Genomic DNA, 15,978 nt, shown 5'->3' with positions numbered 1-15,978 from the left:
GTGTCACTGCAACACAATACAGAGGAACAGGGCTTTAAAAAAAAACTGGGACAGAGCTGAAAATTATTTCAAAACCCTCCACCCCCGCCCTCAGGGGGGATGTTTCATTGGCCTGTTATTTTTATTGTGGCAGTGCAAAATGAAACCGTCGGCTCCAGCAGGCTCAAGCAGGGCCTGCACGGAGGCAAAAATCAATACAGCAATATCAGAGCAAGACTTATCAGGGGCTCACTTCTTCTCAGAGGTCACCGCGGAGCAACTGCATTTAAGTGGGGAATTCAATTGTGAAACATAGTTTGGGACGAGCTGCGGTGGGTATCTGATTAAGGACGGCTGGGAGATTGCAAAGGCAGAGCGAGTTTCAGATGACAACGCGGAAACACAACAAATGGGAAGTTATAAGGTTTCTAATAGTTGGATTTTTGCAGTTGGCTGAGCGACGGTTTGAGTAACTGATAGTGCTGCTTCATTTGGAAATGTAATAAACCCTGACTGCTTTTACAATGCACACCGTACTGTACTAACACTTCACATTAAGGTGCACACATTCACCATCATCAAGCTGCTTATTATCTAGCATGCACATTGGCAGCACACTGGCTATTAATAACCCTCACCTCCAGAAAAAGGCATTAATAAGTGCTTTATAGTGACCAATGAAGAGCCAATATGATACTAATATGCATGCTAACAAGCAGCTAGTAAATGCTGAATGTGTGTACCTCAGTATGAAGTGTGACCGTATGAAGAAAGGAGCTCCATGTCTACATATAATATATATGACTGTAGAAAACAGAGTGGATGAGGAGACATAACAAAATGTCCTGGGTTGTCTGTCATTTGCACTTGTTGTCCCAACATGCATCAAAGTCTATTCACGTCATGTTTTCCTGCACGCTGGTAATCAGACAAATAGTCGTACTCTTACGACTTGAATTCTGTCGGTTAAATTGTTTATTCTTATGTCCAGCTGTTGTTCTCTAGACATAAAGTGCACATATTAAGAGCACAAAAGATTCAGAGAGAAAAATAAGGTAATAAAGAAAGAGAATACACAAAAAAAAAACCGATATAACAGGACTTGCAGCAACAACAAAACAATCACGGGACAGTCAGTCTGTTACGTGCCAAATCACTGTATGCTAGGTTAGGAATGAGGGACAAATGCCTGGGAGTTTGTGTAAGCACGTCCCAATCCCTTCTCGATTTCTCAGACAGCGTGTGGCCCGCGGCCACAGCAAGAGGCCGAGGCAGAGCAGGATCATTTGGGGCTGCCGTGTGCAGACTGGCTGCCAAGTCTGTCTGTCTGCCAGTCAGGCAACATACTCTGAGCCATTTTTACTTGTGCAGCTCTGATGAAGACAGCTGTCCAAGCTGACATACTGCACATGCACTTCTGCAAGAGCACAAATACTGCACACCTTATCAAAAAAGCTGGGTATGCAATAGAATAAAAAACTGCTGCATCAACCTCGTAGAGCTAAATCACGCTGTGCTGTTAATGATCAGGTCAGATCGTGTCAGATAATACTGTGCGAATGACTGACAATTGGAGCAGAGAGAGTAATACGGGTTCACAAAAACACAATGTCAGTTACAAAGAAAAGCAGTCGATCCAGGAAAGAGAGCAAAACATAGCAATCACAGAGCAAACTTTGATGTGCAGGAGTTGTGCCCCCACCCCTCTGATTGACTTTCAACACTCCTCGGGGATTTCACTTTACCCGAATGTAAGAGAGACCCTTCCTTGAACCTTAAAAAAAGCATCACATTTTACTGCAAAGTGGGGGCTGAGGCTCGGCGGTGGGGGTGGAGGTGGTGGGTTAACACACAGTCAGCCCTTCAGGCCAGCACCTCTCAGGTCTGTCTGCAGCTTTTAGTGCTGGCAGGTTCCTGAGAAATGAGGGAGGGATGGAAGAGAGGGGAGAATGCCATATTCCTGTCACTGGCAAAATACACCCCCAGCGGGAGTATAATGGACAGGATCTCAGCAGGACAGGAAATGATTTTGGTGAGATCTAGAAAGCAGAGGAGGGGGCGTGGGAGGCGGTTAGAGGAGCTGGACTGGGAAAGGGGCAACGAAGGGTGCCCATGGGTCAGGGTAGAGTTGGCCCTGCAGCCACATGTGAATGGCAACGTTTGTCCTGAGAGCTGGTCGGAAGAGGAGGGGGAGAAGTTATGTTTCAGGGGCAAGGCTGCAGTTAGACGGGAGGCGCAGGGATAAATTAACACTACACAATGTTTGGTTAGCGATATGTGCCAAGCGTGATCTCCAGCCTCAAACTACTCCAGCGTGCACGCACGTCTGTGTGTTTTCTGTGTGTGTGTGTGTGTGTGTGTGTGTGTGTTCACGATTAGCACAGGGTTATGTTTGAAAAGCAATCATTTATCCTCCAGGTTTGCTGTGACAGATCTTAAAACTTGACGGACAAGTTTTAAGTAGTCACTGGATCTGCTCCTCTACACTCCGACTGGAATATCAAACTATTAAACATTTCTATCAAAGGAGTCTTAGTGCGATGGGCCTGAAGCTACAAATGGACCTCGCTGTCTGAGCTTAACAGGCCTGAAGTTCCTGCAGATCTCACAGGAAGAAATATGTCTTGATTATGCTTGGTTAACATTTTTTCTTGGTGCAGAAAAAAGGCTGTATTGGAATCTTTCACTAGCTTAATCTTCTAATCTCTTGAGGCTGTAATTAAAGTTGAGATGTGTATTTCTTTCTTTATTAATGTATCTTAACATCTTGAGGGTGCGAGACACTCTTCTATGGAGAAATGCTGATGAGATTTGTCAGGTCGCACATGTCTGGCTGTCACCGCCACGGCCGTCCAACTTACTAACTTCAGAAAATCATTTCAATGCCGTCTCGTTATCTGGTCTGCAGATCACACTTTGACTGCGCAGCACCAGCGATGAGAGCTTCACAGATGCAGCGCTCAAAGCTCAGTCATCTTTGAAAAGTGACAGATTTCAGCTTTAACTTGCAGAATATTGTTTCTGTTTGCAGGCTGCGACCGAGCACTTGTAAACTCAATATATTTTGGGCAGACTTTAATGTTTTCCTTCATCTACAGACCATTTAGTTTACTTACAAAATAAGAAATCATGTCAAAGCCCATTTTGTTCTCGTACTTGCCAGAGCTGTGCAGCATCTTACCTCAAACTCTGCGTGTTTATGGATGTCTTCAGCCCTCTGTCGGCTCAGGATAAATTCAGCTTCATTAGCCACACGAACCAGGTGGTCCTTCATGGTGTGACTCAGCAGCCTGAAGAGAGGGCAGATGGACGTCAGCCCACATGCACATACAATTATTACTTCTTATAAAAGGTATATGGATGTCAATTTACTTCAGTCAAAGAGGAGAAAATGTCAGACAGATGTTTAGCAATATCATAAAATCTTGAGCTTCGGAGTATTTAAAACATCTGTGCAACACTGTGATAGCCATGTAATATCCATAAAATGCTGAAAAAGAACCGTGCAAAATTAGCAGAAAATCTAATCTGGAAACAAAACAAAACCAGAGAGATCCTCTAACTAGGGTGCAGGTGCTAATTGATTTGTTAATGATATGCATCTGACAGGAGGGAGGATCTCTGCCCATGTTGCTACATATGTAGTCTACCTCCCTCTTCTTATCAGTGTTGATGAAACATGCGTGTGATGTGTGCGCAGGTCGAAGAAACCTCTCTGCAGCCCTAAAGGTCAGGACTGTGCAAAGTGGAACAATAACAGACTAGGGGCCGGAGAGGAGGGATCGGGCGGGCTGGGGCTGACTGTGGGGTGGGGGGTTTAGGGGCCAGGGGATGGCTGTAACCTAAGCCTGCTGTTTCAGCACAGGGCAGCAGGGGAGCGGAGGTGCTGGGGCCTCTGCAGCCTCTATGGCCCTGTCAAGGCCCTGCTATCAATAACCGAGCCCCTGCCCTTCTTTATGGTGCTCTGCTGTGTTCAAGACTGTGCATATGGACAAAACAGACATTTTTAAAGGGGACAAAGGAAAGTAAAATACTTTGTAATAAGTAATATAATAAAGGGTTTCTGCAGGAAGTTCAATTCAAGACTTTTTAAGATACCTTTAAGAATGCTATTTCATATCTATCAACAGTCAAACAAGTATGAAAGTACAGAGAGAGGATGATAAATTAGTTTTTCTTCCGTATTTCCCAAATGATAAAATGAATTAATGTGATTTATGTGACCTGGACCCAGATAAGTAGCAGAAAATGGATGGACTGACCAATAAAATGACATCTCATTTAATTTGAGCTAAAATCTTCACTTGGCCGTGTGTGATGATGAGATTCAAGCTACTGTAGCGAGCAGCCGTGACGCTGTTTGTATATAGGTCTGACTGAAACGCCACAAAAAAAAGACTGAACAGCCGCCTGCATGCACAATCCACTGTCAAACCACGTGTGATTTACACGTGTTTAATGTCTCCCAACAGCCTGAAATCACATACAGACACATTTTCGAAGAAGCGTTACTGCCTAAGGCAAGAAAAAAAAACATTTAAGAGAAGTATTAATCAAATTTAAGACTTTTTAATACCTTCTAAGGGAGGAACAGCATTACACAGCTTTCACAAAACCCAATCAGGGTGGACCGCTTGTGTATAGCATGAAATCTGGATTCAATCAAATAAATAAAAGAATGACTGAATTTGGTCGTTATCGTGTTTAAATGACTGATTCCCACGAAGACACAAACCAGACACGCATTTGCATCCACATGTACGACAATGACTGGAGTTACACTTGTGTAAGATCAGCCTCTTTAAAGTGAATTACAAATCCTGGTCTCCACAAAGAACTCTAAGGACTGCGCGGCTCGTCTCATTAGCGCTGCTGTGGATTAGCCTCCGCCGATTCTTAAAGCCGAGGATCAATAATGGATAAATCTGAAACCGATGAGGGTTCGAGGCCTGAGAGGAACTGATGTGGGAATGAGAGTCTTGTTAGGAAGAGACGGGGAGGCTCATATGTCGGGATAATTGAAAAACAGACGAAAAACAAAAGACAGCGGCAGACAGAAGAGATGATTACAGGCAGATAAAGGCTCAACCAGGAAGGCATAAAGTGACGGGACGGGGGGAAATCAAGAGCCATTTCCAGCCAAGTGTCACAGAGGAACCAGCGATCAGAGGCCCTGTCACCATCTCTCTAACCCTCTTCCCCAAATCCCTCTGGGATGAGCAGGTATTGAACGGAGCCTTGAACTCAAGGTTCTTCCATGCTCCCTCTCCCAAGCTCCTCTTCAACCCCCCCCGATCATTGATTGTTGTCCAGAATCTTAAACTGACACCCCATCACACGGGCCTTGGGGATCCTGGGGGGCCTGAGGGACTGTGATGGGATCCAGGAAAGGTGAAATTGGAACGTGTCTGATGGGTAGAGGCTGGAAAGATAATGAAGAAGCGCTGCTGCAAGGAGAGAGGACGGCACTGAGCGGGTCGGAGCTACACCTACCTGCCCTCGTTGACCAGCTCGATGAAGGCTAGACCTGCATTCTTCTGGATGGAGTTCTGCCATTCCTGCAAGGGAACACACACAATATCAACAACTCTGCCAAGTTAGACAAAGTAAAGTTCAAACTTACAAACTGGAAACATTTAGATGCAGACAACAACTGGAGCAGATGTTACAGTGACCTCCAGTCTAAAAGCTACTAAAAAATAACGCAGGTTTAAAGATGTACGAGTCCAATCATGTTGAAAAAATGGTGGAAAATCTTTAAGCACATCCACCACAGCATCCTGAGGAGGCGTCGATTTCCAATATAAATACAATACAAAACAGAGAATACAATATAAAGTACTGTACTGTATAGAGTATATGATATAAAACAAAGATAAGATTCAACTTTAATGATCCCACACCAGGGAAATTAAGATGTAGAAATGTAGAAAAAGAAGAAATAAACAATAAAAAGGGATTAAAAAAATAAAAATAAACTATATATCTGTACATTATATACAAAAAAGAGTATAAAAAGAAGGAAATTCTGAGGGAACGTTTGTCATTTTTGCTTGAATAGTTCAACGATTGATTTCTTTAAATTCTAGTCTCTTCATAAATGGACTCTGGAGAAAGCTTGTATACCCTCTGATGACTCTGTGTCTGAGCTTTCCTGCCTCTGCAGGTCTGATATCAACTGAAAGAAAAAAGAAATACTGACTGCTTTGGTCAGCGCGGGCAACATAATCAGCTGGCAAACTGGTGGAGAGGAGTGAAAGAGCTGTGTTGAGAGTGCATTTATCACAAGTAAATACACAAATTTCCTCCTCTTTGACCAACGTTATGGTTCGAGGTGTCAGTCTAAACAATCCGGCCACAGCCGCGTGCGACTTTAAATCCTCGACTTCGAGGGGACAACGAGAGAAGGGAAACTCAGCGGTCATCATCTCTCATGTTCTGTTCAATATTTCAACACCTTCAACACAACCGTCAAAAGAATAATAAAGCAACAAGGTCATGAGGCCTGTCTGAACCTCACAGCGCTCGCCCCCCCTTCTTCCTCTCAGGGGAGATGGAGACATATGCGCAAAAAAGCTCGAGTTAGAGACCAAAACTACCAAAAAAACTCTAAAAAAAAAAATCATTAATCACAGCTTGAGGCCTCCGTACACTCCACTTTATTCAGCTTGTATTAAAGTGTGTCATTCGTGTGATGGCAGTTCCAGTCGTGGTGAAAATAACCACGTTTTTCTCAAGCCTGTAGAAATTCTCATTTTAACAAACGGCCCAAAACAACTGATTCTAAATCAGTTATTGTAATTGAGCTGCGAATCAACTACAAGTGAAAGACACGCAGAGTGTGTGCGTATCCGAGCATAAACCCCTTCAACTCTGCTGTCATCATCTCTCGCTCTGATAGAGGAAACTGTGTGTTTATGCAGAAACTGGCCTTTCAGTAAACCGAGAGAGCCCGCGGGGACGAGATATCAGCGCCGCCAGGAGGAAGGAAAAGATCGATTTACAAGAATCCCTAATACACATCCAAACACATTTGCACGTATGCGATGATTTTCAAAACCATACAGCTTTTCCCTTTCAGCACAACAAACGCGAAACCATCAGGACCAATCACGCTCCGGGCCGAGAGACGGCGCTTTTCTGAGACGCCTGCCGACCGTCACTCCGTAACCCACTGCATGTCATACAGACAACAACCTAACGCTTAACCTCAATTCATAGCTGCTTTTTGTCCTGGAGGACCATATTGGCATTGACCGTGTTTACAATACATTCCAAATAAAGAGGGCACAGAGGGAATAAAAGTCTGGGCTCGGGAGTGGAAACAGTGTTTAGGAGTTGAGTACTGGCAGAGGGTTTTGCGGCTGAGGCTTGCTTCAGAGGAAGTGTGTGAGAGTAGCCTTGGGGCCCTCTAGTTTAACCATAGACTGTAGTTGAAGGACATTAAACATGAGTGTGAGCCTGTGGCTGTGGGGATATTCCAGGACGGGCCAGTCTGTGCGAGCTGGATTTCAAATAAACACCACAGGAAGTGAGGCCGTAAATAGAGCCGTTCTCCCCGGAGAACCAGAAAGCCAGTGACGTTAAATTTCCTTTATGTGATTTCTTCATTTCTGATGCAGGAGTCGAAGAATTTGAGGGAAAACTAAAAGCTCCTTCAGCAGAAATAAAAGAGAATATCGCAAAACGGCACGGCAGCTCGGAAAGGCTTCGGTCCTAAATTAGGTTTGACGAACGGCGCGGAGGCCATTGGCATTTCGTGGACCCGGACAAAGGTGATAGCAAGACTAATGGTGTCATTATGGGCTAAGAAAATGGCTCTTCTAGTTGAATTAAAAAAGCAATGACCCCGATCTGAGGGACATCTCCCGGTGACAAAAAGGAAACGGGGACAGGTCAGTGATAGAATATTGGATTTTGGCTGCCCTGGTCAGCAGAGTCGCAGCTTTTATGGCCGCAATCGGGGCCGTGACCACAGCCGTCCTGATGAGTAGATACAAGCAGCCATTTGTGACCCCTCACCTTTAACCCGACCTCCTAACAGATGATAGGACGGAGCGAGAGGGAGGGGCTGCCCCTTGATCCCGATCGGAAATTTTGCCGATGTTTGATATTGCCAGCGGCGGCTACGTTTCGCTGCCTTTCTTCCTTTCTGTGTGTGTGACGGTGTGTATGAATGGAAATGCCTGCCTCAATCTGAAGTCAATAAGACAGCTCTGTTTGGTCTGTGTTCCATGATGATGGCATTGAGTCTAAACACACATGCCATGCACTTCCGTCATTACAGCTGATTATCCATAATCAACATCTAAATATACCACTACCGCTGGTGAGAAAACACAGACCTCCTGAGCAAAATCGCCTTTCAAACGTCAGGCCCGCCACAACACAAGGAAAACATTTTCCAACGCCGAGGAAAGAAACGTCTCGATTCGACCGGAATAATAAATAAGTCGGTCGGGCTTTTCGGTGGCATCACTCATAATCACAAGTATTTGTTGATTTGAAAGGCTGTGGGAATACAACTTCAGACGAGACGGCAAAAGCATAAATCCTCATGTCAAATGTGGCAGAGCAGCAGAAGCCGAATTAAAGAGGCCGAGAGCTACTGATTTTCACATGGACGGGAGTTTGATGACACACAATGAGACGGCAAAAAGACAAAGCAGACGAGTGAATCTGAATACTTCTGTCACTCGCTGCCATAAAGTTCCTCTGACAGGTGGTGGCGTATCTCGACAGTCCGAATTAGACCTTTGTGTGCTGACGGCCACAGAGAAGAACAGACGGGGAAACTATTCTTTGTAGCTGCGTGAGCCACATGTTTACGAACAGCCATCTCATGTCAACAGGCTCCAAAAAAAGCCGCCGGATGAGTGAGACAAAGACAAAGCTAAAATTCACTTTTACCATAAACAGTCAAACATGCTATTCGCGTCGTCCCTCTGAGTGATTAATGCAGGAGTTGATATGTCTGCTGCTCGTTGGTGCGTCTGAAAAAAGCGTGTGCGTGTCTCCTCGGAGCGCTCCACATGTGCGTGCTCAGATGGTATCTGCTTAAAGAAAAGCAGACACTCGTATTGGTGTTTGCGTGATCAAATTCACAACTGAAGGAATATTTACTGATGTCAAAATATTTATACTGCAGGGTCTCCAGCAGCTTCATGGACTCACACTTTCGTGGCTGCACTAACACAGAGTGAAAAATCAGGACGTAAACCCCCCCAAACGCCAAACAGACAAACCAAAAACATGTCAGGGCGCTTGAGCTGTGTATGAAAAGTATGACTCAGTGGAATACAGGACATTTAAGCCAGCAGTACATCACAAAAAGCTGACTCCTTTGTAAAGAGTTAATTTCTCAAACTTGTAACAGATCTGGTATTTGGTTCATTCGGCACACTGTCAGTGGATTTCAACGATGTCGAAGCGCTTCAACGCTGTGCAGCTGTTTCAAATGGAACAGATGTTCAGCCCGAAACGAGAAAAGAGATCATCATCTCGTCCAACAATGTCATTTTCATGACTGGATTTTTCTTTCAATGTATTTATTTTTACTAGAGCTGCAGGTTTAGACTTTTCAGTGCAACTTAGGAGAGCTTTGTCACTGAAGCTCACTGAAGCTGGGTCCAGTTTTCCTTCCTGGACCCCATTCACACCTGGTATTAAGAGGCAATCTTTATCAGGAAAACAACCTTAATGAATGAATGTCATCGTGTCTGGACCAGATCTTCCCAAAAACATCTGAAGGCAGTCTGGCTCACAGTGCATTCGGACATAACACTGACAGATATTTGTTTTTAGCAAACATAAAATAGAGGTTCATAGAATTAAGAAGTCTGAAAGAACTCGTCTGTGCAGCTGACCCGCTGTTAACGAAGCACATCATTAATCCAGTCACAGAGCAGCCTGCAGAAGAAGTCCCCTTTCATAAAAAATATCTTAGAATTTAGTAAAAATCAAATGACATTTAAAAAAAAGCATAACAAATGTTAGTAACTTTTCATATTTATATAAAATAGAGGAAGATGGATCAGTGAATTCAGCGTTTGTTCTGCAGATACACGCAGCATTTCCTTTAAAGTAAGTTTCAGAAACTAGCGACAGCACATGAAACTTTTGTCTGTCAATATCTGCTGCTTTTGCCAAAAATCCATCGTAATACCCTTATTTCAAGCATAAAACCTCAACACCGGCATGTATTTTGTGTCCACTCGAGTACACCAACTAATTACTTAGTTATTGTGCACAATACCAGTATAAAAGTCGATCTTTGTGCAGCCCTGAATTCTTGATCGGGCCTCTGAAGTGTGATCAGGACTGACAAGACTCGATCAAAAATGCAGGGAGAAGAATTTAGAAGCTGGTATGTGATTTTATCAGCGGGACAGCAGAGAGAGGATGGCAGGAGGAGAGACATAAGAATACATTCCCAGGTCTTATAACACGGGGCCTGTCAGGAGGAGAGGGCTCCGTCAGGGAAAATCGTTTATTTGAAATTATACACTGTGTATAAATAAGTGATTATTCGTGTCACTGGAGGCCCTCCGGTGCTGGGCCACTTGCAGCCGGCTCGCAGCAGAACCGGTCGGGAGCCAAATTAAAAGCCACTCAGTTTTCTGAGGAGTCTCCCGTCTGATTCTCTCAGCTAGGCTTCACTTCCTGTCAGGAAGGCCCCTTGACCCCCACCTCTTCCAACACAACGCGCCCCGCTGCCCCCTCTCTGGCTGCATAGTTTGCAACGATAGGGAGCCTGCAGAATTAAGTGCCAGTTGGTGTTACTGTGTTTTCTCTACGTCTCACAGGAGAGTACCTTTTCAAAGAATCAACAGCGTGATATCATCCTCTGAACTGCAGCGCGATGGCAGGGACGCCGAGCCGCGTGGCATGGCTGTAAAGGGGCACTGGGGCAGAACACAGGGCTCGGGCAAGCAGGGAGGGAGGGGGGAAAAATAACACTTTGATTTGCACTGATCTTGAACCTTGTGTGCCTGTTTAACTGCGCAGTGGGGTGTGCGTCTGACTGTGAGGAAAATGATGGGGAAAGTATTTTTGTCCCCTGGTTTCATCACATTCCTCGTCAGTTCTCTCACCTCGCTGAGCTCCCCGAGTGGTTCATACAACATGGTCTGCTCTTGATCCATCAAAGCCTCACTCGCGGGGGAGAACAAGAAATATGTCCACTGACAGATATAAATGAGTATTTAGCAAGTCGAGCATCAGACTTCGCTTTCACCACCAAAGCGTTCCAAAAAAACAACGTAATAAGACACAAAAGCACCCGTGAAACTAACTTATTGGCCACTGAGCTTCTGACTGATCCCCTCATTTCTAAGATTAAGCTATTGATTGTGTGCAGCATGTTTCCTCACTGCAGGGGTTTAAACCTCCACCACTCTTCCTTCCAACCTGGAGGTCAGAGGGTCAAGGGTCAGGAGGAGCCAAGTGTTTGGGGAAGTCAATGTCTTTCTCCCCGCTGACCGGGAGAGAGGTGCCCATCTGTTAAACAGGTTAACTTTGGTGTGACTGGCTGGGAACATATAATAATGTGTGGCCACTGGATTAGCAGCTTAGCATTGACGTTATTGAATTACTATGAAAGGATTATTGCCAACACAACAGTATTTGCCGGCTAATGAAAGTCAATAAACCACATAATCACACACAAACATCTGACTGACTACAGAAACTTAAAGGGTTGGTCAGACCGAATTTCAAATTTTCTTACACACACCTAGTTTTAGACATCAGAGTTTTCTTGCTCAGAGCAGTAGGGTCAGATAAGGTTAAAACAAGACAGTTTATAGCCATGCTATTGGCTCAGTGAGGATGTACTGAGTCAGCACTGTGGTGCTCACAATGGCAATGCTCGCATGCTGATGCTTGCCATGTAATGCTTATCAGTTTAGCATGTTAGCATGCTAAGCCCATGCTCAACACTAGTCTTTTCCATGCAAGACTTAGACAAATGAAAACTTTGACGTGCTGGTGACAACAGGAGAAAGGTCAGGGGGTCACCACAGCAGGATTCATCCTGAGGGGAACCTGAAATTTCATGACAATCCGTCCAATATGTGCCGAGATATTTCAGTCTGGACCAAAGTGGTGGACTGACTGACACTATGGCATTGCCAGGCTAGCTAAAAATTCAGATGATTCATCTCTATATATAAAAACAAAAGCATGTGCAGTGCTATATACCATTGGAGCTAAGTGGGAAAAAAAAAATTTGTGGAGTTTTTTTAAGCTAAAGTATCGAATTACACTACATAGAATGTCAAAACAGTCTAAAAACAGGCTTTAAGTTTTTGTTTTTTTAGCATTAGGTACATGTTGACATGTAAGGAAGAGCAGTCTGTCCTATCTGGACTTGACCATCATGAAACCAGGGCCCCTCCACCCCACAACTCTCTCCTTTCCTTCCTTGCAGTCCATGTACAGGATGTATTTCTGATAAATGGCAGAAGGATGGATGGGCTGACAGAGGGGCCGGACAATAATGGCTGATCTACAGGACACAAATGCAGCTACTGAGGAGATTTATGGGCCTCTGCTCATCGTAGACTGTCCAGTAACCGATGAGATGATTTCTCAAAGCCCGGGACGGACGGCAGCGAGCGCAGGGGAAAGCTCTTTCTCTTGTCCCAGCGCATTATTTATTAATCAGATGTTTTGGGTGGAAGCCACTTCAAGGAGTGCACCCAGGAAACAACACGCTGGCCGTAAACATGACAAAGACGGGAGAAAACAAGTGCGAGAGGGAGAGTGAAACTGTCAAGGCGAATCAGGGGCAGAGAAGAGTGGCTCTTTGCATGCGAGACCCTCCGCCAACGTGGCTGACTGGAGGAAACTTAGACGGTGTTCATGTAATATGCAAGAGCCACTTTGAGGAAGACATCATATTCAATAACCTTGATGGGCGATGATGTTTTGATAACGCCTTCACAAAAATCTCCAGTTATGTGAAAAGATCTAATTGGCACCAAATTATTCCACATACACTGTTTAACTCGTCACAGAGGCTCTTTAAATTGTATTTACTGCACTCAAATTATGGTCACACTATATATTAAAGGTGCACATATTCACCATTAACTAGTTGCTAATCAGCATGGATATTAGTAACATAGTGGCTCTTCATTAGTTACTATAAAGCACTTATTAATGCCTCATTCTGGGGGTTACGGTTTGTAAGATTGTAATTTGTGTACAACAACGTCCTTACTTTCTATAAATAAAGACGTAATTAGGAGATTATTGGGGGAAACTCATAGTTAATGGACTAGTAGTTGTAGAATATGGTCATGCATTAATAAGTGCTAATAAGCTGCTAATAAGCAGCTAATTAATGGAGAATATGTGTACATTAATATAAAGTATGACTTTACTAACACAGACTTTAAGAAAGCAGGGTGGATAAGGAGCACACAGAGTAGAACAGTCATCTGCTTCGTAAGAAAATGTCCTGGGTTGTCTGTCATTTGCACTCTCTGAGCCCACGTGCATCAAAGACTATTCATGTCATGTTTTCCTGCACGCTGGTAATCAGACAAATGACCGTACTCTTAGTAAAGGGTTTTAAAAAACAGGACTTGAATATTTTTTTTATGTCTAACTCATTTTGTGCAGAAGATTCAGCTAGAAAAATAATAAAGAGAATAGACAAAAAATACTGTGCTTTGTAATTTTTTATGCAAAAATGACCAAAAAAAAAAAAAAATCACTGGCTCCAACCTGCTAAATGCTATTTAAATATGTATACACCATTTTTCCCAAATTTTCTGACATTTTATAGCCCAAGCAATTAATGGAGCAACTCAAGTGCTCATTAATCGATGGAGTTTTAAAAAGTTAGCTTTAGCACTCGACATCATCGCCAGGTGCAGATACGAGTGACTCTTTCTGCTCTGTTGCAGCTACAGTAAATGATCATTAATCCTCATTTTGTATATTCAGCAGTCCTGGAGGATCAATATTACAGCGGAGAACAAGGCAGCATGCCACCCCAACAGTTAATGTCTGGTCAAAATGGTCCTTTAATTGGGAGCTCTGTTGTAGTTGTTTAGAAATGGGGCACCATCAAACAGCGGTTTACAATCCCCTCCTCAATGCCAAGCTGATGTGGCCGCCAATGCAACTTTCATAGGATCCCTGATTAAAAACTGCTCTGCGGTCCCTCGCCTCCTGACCCTTCGCCCCGGCTCCACTCCATCTCAAAAACCGGGAAATTAATTAAAATTTCACAGAGATGGTATCGCATCGCATCTCCGATGGAGGTGAGGGAGGGGGGTGGAGGGGAAAAAAAAAAATCAATCAAAATCATCTCCGTCTACTCCCCCCGCCGGTTGACTTGAAGGCAGGAAGGAGTCACAAGATGGCCACGGAGGCACTTCCTGTGAGAGAATTGAGTGCTTCCTGTGCCAGAGGGCCCAACAAACTTTCCTAAATAACGTCATCAATCATGGCGGAGGCTCACTCTCACTGCCCCACAAGGAGAGCAAACACACAAATAATTATATGTTGTAATTTAGCCCAGAGGAAAGTCTGTCCCTGTTTCCCCTTTTCCCCAGTGGAAAGCTGTATATCGCCCCCCCGCCGCCCCCCCCCCCCCATCCCTCTCTCCCTTTACACAACAATAAAATTACATTTGCATTAGCTGTGAGAGAATTTGGTTGGATGATTTATTGAAGCAATCAACACTACGCCAGCCAATCCCTGGCCCTCTCGCTGAGTGTGTGTGTGTGTGTGTGTGTGTGTGTGTGTGTGTGTGTGTGTGTGTGTGTGTGTGTGTGTGTGTGTGTGTGTGTTGTAGAGATTGGGTGGGGTAGCTTGGAGAAAGGAAGAAATAGCTTGGGCTGGGGACCAAAGGGGGAAGCGAGGTACGGGCTGTGCAGAGGAGCAATCACCAAGATTCTGCCTTTGATTAGATTAGCATTAAACAACACCCTGACAGATATGACAAATAGGTGCATTAGAGGCTGTCATTCTTCTCTCTTTGGTTTTCTATCTGGCTTTCACTCCTGCTATTCCGTCGTCTCTGGACAATACGGGGCTCACATTCCCTCCGTGTGTCCCACCAGCACAAATCTATGCACGGCCACTGACGTCCAAACAGATGTGTGATCCGACCGTATTACCTTTTTAGAGATGAAGCGAAGTGAATAATGGGAACCAAACAGGGTGCGGGGTTAAGAAGGGGGAGAAGGTGGAGGAGAGAGAGCCAGATGACAGCCGCTATTTCTTCAGAAAATAAAGCTGATAAAAAAAAGGCCGAGCGAAGCGGCGAGAAGGGCGTCATTAATCAGACGTGTTTTTGCATTATTGGAGATCTTTGTTTTTTCATGAGGTGTTTTAAATTGTTAAGACGCCAGCAAACAGGGGCCAGAGGGGAGTTATTATCTGCCGTCCTTGTCGCTGGATGTGTGTGTGTATGAAGGCGACTGTTTGTGCGTGTTCAGCGATGAAATCGAGCTTCTGTAGGGAATAAATACACTGTTTATATGAGATGCATTTACACATAAACACTGCGCTGTATTTGGGTTAACACGCAGTAACCAAGCAGCCTCCGTATCTCTGCGTCTGTTAATGCTAATCAGCCATCCTGAAGTGATCTATTGACATCCCCGATTATTGATCTACCCACGCCTGCTTATGATCCCCGAATTAGTATTCATGAATCTGGCAGCAGCAAAATAAACTTGGCAACAAAACACCCACAAGACAACAGAGACGAGAGGGATAATCAATGCAAAGCACCATCAAATCTACATTATCCCTCCTCATCAGTTTGGCCGGGCCGCGGGGGGCCGCCGCTCGGGTCAGAGGTGACGCGGACAGGTCGGCCACCCTTGACCCTCAAACCAATACTTGCGGACAGAGATGCCTTCTCTCCGGTTTCTCCGCCCTCACTCAGGGACAGGGGGGGGGGTGAAAGGTAGGCATGGCGGTGTGGAGGAGAGATAAGGCGCTGTGGACGGTTCACTGTCCACTCTGGACCGC

At 44.6% G+C, this 15,978-nt stretch overlaps 1 protein-coding gene across 9 annotated transcripts in view; it reads right to left on the bottom strand.

Moving 5' to 3' along the window:
- The window catches only part of lrba (LPS-responsive vesicle trafficking, beach and anchor containing), a 174,559-nt gene that overhangs the window by 94,541 nt on the left and 64,040 nt on the right, over nt 1-15,978 (bottom strand). For all 9 annotated transcript variants that reach the window (XM_076729272.1, XM_076729263.1, XM_076729267.1 and 6 more), the window contains exons 34-35: nt 5,473-5,537; nt 3,161-3,269 (exon numbers count right to left, since the gene is read on the bottom strand). In XM_076729272.1, coding sequence (XP_076585387.1) covers nt 3,161-3,269; nt 5,473-5,537 — 174 coding nt within the window. The remainder of the gene's footprint in view (nt 1-3,160; nt 3,270-5,472; nt 5,538-15,978) is intronic.

This window comes from Chaetodon auriga, chromosome 4 (genome assembly GCF_051107435.1).
Source record: "Chaetodon auriga isolate fChaAug3 chromosome 4, fChaAug3.hap1, whole genome shotgun sequence".
Classification (NCBI taxonomy): Eukaryota; Metazoa; Chordata; class Actinopteri; order Chaetodontiformes; family Chaetodontidae; genus Chaetodon; species Chaetodon auriga.
Note: the sequence above shows the minus strand (reverse complement) of the source record. Positions and strands in the feature narration are given on the sequence as shown.